The sequence below is a fragment of the Hesperophylax consimilis genome, unplaced genomic scaffold (assembly GCF_061612785.1).
Source record: "Hesperophylax consimilis isolate HC1 unplaced genomic scaffold, BYU_Hcon_1.0 scaffold_61, whole genome shotgun sequence".
Taxonomy (NCBI): Eukaryota; Metazoa; Arthropoda; class Insecta; order Trichoptera; family Limnephilidae; genus Hesperophylax; species Hesperophylax consimilis.
The window spans coordinates 227134-232850 of NW_028301291.1; the positions used below are offsets into that span (position 1 = coordinate 227134).

Genomic DNA, 5717 nt, shown 5'->3' on the forward strand with positions numbered 1-5717 from the left:
ACTTTTTTTCATTTTACAATTTATCAATTAAAAATAATATATTTTTACTATATTTAAAATATGTAAAACCACCGTTCAGAATTAAAATGTTGCTTCAAATAGCTTTGTTTGGTGACCAGGTCTGAATAGCCAGGTAGGTACTTCCCAACCTTCTTCTTCCCCATCACCTTCCCTTCCCCACTACCTTCCACCTCACAAAATACGCCAATTGCATATGCCGTAGTCTCACTGGCTCCAAACGGTTGAGATAGTTGAATAGTGACGTGTTTATGTATATAAATCTGTTTGGCAGTGATGGATCCAGGAGTGGCAAAGACAGGGGCCTATAAATACGAGGATACGACTCGCTATATCGGGGAATGGAACTCCCGAGGACAGAAGCACGGGATGGGACACCTGGTGTTGCCAGACGGTACTAGGTACGACGGAGCCTTTACTAATGGACTGTCTTCCGGCTTGGGTGTTATGACATTCCCCGATGGTGCCAAGTAAGTTTTAAAGTTTCTCGTACTAATAAACTGCCCTTAAACTTGCGTAGATTTCACATTTGTTTTTCATACAATAATTATTCGTTATTGATGACTTGTTAACAGATCACAACTGCTTTTGTTATCAGATTGTTTTACTGTGTGTGCATATTTTCGTTATGTCAATGTTTCTGTTTCATATTATGATTCTTAAACCTTAGTATTAAGGTATGTCAAAAAGCAGGAACCTGCCAGTGGTAGTTTAAAGGAGTTGACTGTAAATAAATTTCGTGTTATCGAGATGGGAAGTTTAGGTTAATAAATCCACCTACCCGAAGTTGGATCTGGTGATGCTAGTCCGCGTCCCACACTTTTTTTTGGTTTATGTGCTCGTTGTACGGAACGGCTATGGGAACTTTTACTTCTGTCATACTAACGAAGTGTGTTGAACAGCCAACAGCACTTGTAACTTTAAAAAAGAACTACGGTCCAAGTGAATATTTTTCACATCAACGTAAAACGGGGTTTAGAAATTAGTGCCACTTTCTAAAAGGAAATAATCCTACATCATATTCTAACTACCTCATTGTTTTATATTAGCGTGTAGAATGGCCATTGCATGGAAGTTTTTTTTTGATGTAGGTACATAATGAATTTATCAATGAAGCAATTTTAAGATGTTTAACTTCTCAAGCGCCAAAAGTACCCATTGGATAAAAAAATTGTATCCCTTGAGCGCTGGCGTATCCATATGGATTAGTTGACAGGAGCTCGGCATTCCGAAGTTCAATATAAATTAATTAAATTGAGTGGAAGAAACACACAGCATTAGCAAAAAAAAAAAAATTATGATAATTTTCCTGTAAATGTCAATTATCAAATTCTGGAGTCAAGCATAACCTCACACTGAATGTTCTAAAATTTTTTCCAAATCGGTGTTACTCAGTGTTGCCACAGTAACGTAAAATTTTAATGCCATTTTATTAAAATTCTAGACTTTCTTGGAAGACTTTATGTTGGAAAACGACTCAAGGACTTTATTTAGTCCTGGTGCGGTCACGTATTGTTGTTCCAAATAAAGGCAAACAGTCAGTGACAATAGAGTTTGAGGGGAAATGTGACACTATTAATAATTGGCCCAACCACCAGCTGATTGTAATCATGTTGTGTTTGTTTGATTAGATTTGAAGGCGAGTTCATGCAGGGGTGGTTCCACGGCCACGGGGTGTTTTGGAGAGCAGATGGAATGAAGTACGAAGGGGAATTCAGAGGAGGGAGGATTTGGGGTCTTGGTAATATTGTCTTTCTTATTTTAAATCTGATAGTTAATCCTTGAAAATTAATCCACATTTAAATCTGACATTGATGTCCAAATTGATAATAATTTACTTATCTATAAAGGATATTATAATCTATCTGTCTGAAATTTGCATAGTGTTTTTGCTGTGATAATTTCTAAGGTTCATTAGGAACTTTCAGCCCGCAAGATCATTCAATCCCAATATAAGCTGTGTAGCTGAGAAATAACCGTTTAAATAAAAAATAAGATGAGACATTATATTTTATATTATTATTCAATATTTTTTCACTGTGCAGTAAGAAAGTATTATGAAAAAGTAGGTTTTAAAACTCCGGCAAAGCCAGGTATCAAATTATTGTTATAAAAATGATTGTTAAGGTCTAAATTAACACATTAAATCTTTTGGATTGCAGGCATAGTCACATTCAGTGACGGAAGCAATGGATTCCCTAGAAACGAAGGTTTCTTCCAAGACTGTCGACTCATGAGAAAGAAACGATGTGCAGAAATAATTCAGCGTGCACAGAAAGTAGCATACATGGCCAGAGCGCAATGCCAACCTATTTAACAAACAAACATCGTATTATTTATATCTGGGATTCGTAAATCATTCCTAACTTATATAAGGTAGTTATAAATTGTTCGTCTGTTCACAAAAAGTATACCCAATTTAAGATACAAAACAAAAATATTAATTAACTATTGTATTGTTAACGAACTTATACCATGGTCTGTTACATTAAAATTTCGTAATAGTATCACCAGGCTTACCTTGCCAGGGCTCCTACCACATAGCAACTTGACGGACGTAAATATCTCGCTAACGAGGATAAAGAGAATCCGACGTACCGGCCCATAATACAGAAAAAAATGGCGAATATTATAGACCTGATGGCCCGGAACAAAGGTATTTTTTGCAATTGTCAAGGGCGTATAGCTGTAGCATTCACGTGGGAGGGTTGTTGGATTAATTTTTGTTGTGTTTTTCAGGAATGTAATCTACGAGCACTATTTTTTTTGCCTCTATATTATTTACTATACTTACTTGGTAATAGTATAACTAGGCTAATGACTTCTACGGGAGAGCACCTCGACGGGCAATATGAATCTTAGCTAGCCAGAGCAACTGACATACCGGCCCATAATAAACGCAAAAACAAGCAGAATATTTTCAGTTGCATAATATGTGATTGTTATACTAAAATCAGAAACAGTACTTGTTTTGAATGTCAGTATTTTATTTAGAAGTATTTTCAAAACATTTCTCTGGAATCGAATGTACCTAAAGCGAGAATGTTTTTTCAATATTTCTGACAGTTTACATATTTATTTATTTTCGAGTTAGCTTTATTTTTTATTTTTCACATCTTCGTGTGTGCTTTTATAAACATATACACAGCATTTTATAAACAATTTATAAACATATACACAGGTAGATTGTTTGGCAAACATAATCTTTCTTTAAATATTTCAATAAAGTGACAAAAAAGAAACATTAATAATTAATGTTTTATTCCACAGCAAATTCCGGCCTAAAGAAATATGTTTTTGAATATTCTTATTTCATTACTTATAATTGCAGCACTTTTCAAAATTATTCAAAAGGTTATAGAATTTAATAAAAATAAAAATAAAAAAACTGAAATATTGAGAAAGAATGCATCAAAAATGATCAGAACCATTGGTGTAAGTAAATCGTTTTGTAACAAGTTTATCGATTTATTTATACATGTTATCGTTTTAATTTTTTGTTACTACTATTGTTTTCAGCTATCTTTCCACAACCATGATCAAAAAGAACACTGTTTATACCACATTGGAACATGTCCAGAGACAATTAATTTTAAAATCGGAGGCAGCACGCCATTCCTGGTAAAAAAATAATATTTATTTTACAAAATTTAATAATATTTAGATATGTTGTGTTACTCATTTGCCACATCCTAGGACTAATTGATTATTATTTTGTTTTATTTGTTTACTGACATGTTATTTTTCAGAAAGCATGCGCCTCCGGGTGCAAAGAAATAGTGCTGTTAATGCTTAAAAAAGGTAAAGGAATAAAAATTTCTTATCTGGTATTTAAAAATATTTCCCTTGTGAAAATATTTTGCAGAGTTTCACAATAAGTTCTAATAGGTACGTAAATGTTGTGCTTAGATGCAGGCAATGTTTATCACTTAAATATTTTTAGGTGCGGATATAAATACCACGACATCGAGAGGAGACACGCCATTATATCTTGCTGCGTGTGCCGTGATGACCAAAAATTTGATCGATTTTTCCATTTTGGATTTTCTGGTTGTAGCCGGTTAGTACTTATATTTACTTAACGTTAATTATAATTTACCGACTTGCAAACTTATCTGAGGGCATTTTAGGTCCACGGTGTAAGCTCAAGGTTCGAAAGAATATTAAACAAGGTTCGCTCATACATGGTGTAGATCGCTGATTGGTTAGAAAGTCGTAGCTTGAAGTCCGCATTTTACCGGGAGATTTGAATTGACTGCTGTATGACTTATTTATGTATTTACTAACTTACGGGAAGTTAATTGCAAGGAGAAATGTTACAATACAGCATAGGGCACCAAAACACTTATAATAATTAAAGAGAATGTCAAGTGAAGGTTTTGATGGATATGAGTCAATCATACTGTTAATAATTTACAAAATGCAGATGAGATCAAAGTCCGTCCTAAGTTTTTTCTGAAGAAGAAATAATTAATTTTACTACAAGTTCATCGTAAGAGTAATCGCCTCCTTCTAGGCCTAATTTCCATGCAATTCCCGTTAAGAAGCTATGCGGATTGTAATGATTTAGCAAACTATTTCAATATTTACCAAACTATAATGATCTGGATATGAGACAGGGAAAGTAATTTTATTCGTACGAAGAGTCTCAAAAGATGGTAGATAGAAAACGAATTTTATAAAATATATTATGATAAAACTATACTAACAGACCGAGCGATTAGTCATAATAGACCCGATATATTAAAATAGAAAATAAAACATTTTTTAACTTATTTCCACTTGTTTATTTTACCAGTACCGGTTTCATCCTATTATGGACATCTTCAGGCTGGCAATTGAAATTCTTTTGTTACAGAATTTATACAAAATTAGGTACACAATGTCAAGGTAGGTACATATGATTGGGTTATTAAATTACAATGGTTCTTTAAGGTTAATATGTCATAAATAAGAAATAATAATATAACAATGGTCACTTTCAAAAATAATAAAAAATGCTATAATTAATAATAAGTTTTCAAATGAAGCTCATACAATAAAATCAATTAAAAATAAAATTAAAGACAATAATTTAATTATCTCAAAAGCTGATAAAGGGAATAGCACAGTAATTCTACCAAAAAATATTTATATTGAAAAAGTGCAAAATGTACTAAACTCTAGTGATGTAATTTTATTGAATAAAGATCCAACCCCAAAATTTACCGCAGAAATAAATTCAATTCTTAGTACATGCAAAACACTTGTTAAAGATAAATTCCAAAAATCCTACCTCACTGTCATGAACCCCCAATGTCCACGATTGTATGGACAACCTAAAGTTCACAAATTAGATATACCAGTGAGACCCGTCGTAGCTTATAACTCAGCACCAGCCTACAAACTAGCAAAATACGCCAATAGAATCATTAAAAATACTTTAAATTTCAAACCAAAATATGGTATTAAAAATTGTTTACAACTAATACACCTGATAAAAGATATAAATATACCAAACAACGCCTCTCTAGTGTCATTTGACGTTGTTAGTCTATTCACAAGTGTACCTACAGATGAATTAAAAATAATAATCAATAACTACATGGAGAAATCCAACATAAATATTATAAAAAAGAGAGAAATTAATCAAATAATAAATGTGTGCATAAAACAAAACTTTTTTAGATTTGATAATAAATTCTATTTACAATCGAAAG

The 5717-nt window shown here is 32.7% G+C and overlaps 1 protein-coding gene across 1 annotated transcript; it reads left to right on the plus strand.

Moving 5' to 3' along the window:
• The first annotated feature begins 294 nt into the window (after positions 1-294).
• Positions 295-2335, plus strand: LOC149408803 (MORN repeat-containing protein 4 homolog). Its single transcript, XM_089650425.1, has 3 exons — positions 295-488; positions 1650-1759; positions 2181-2335. Exons 1-3 carry the CDS (start codon positions 295-297, stop codon positions 2333-2335), a joined length of 459 nt encoding a protein of 152 aa, XP_089506551.1.
• Positions 2336-5717: the final 3382 nt, after the last annotated feature.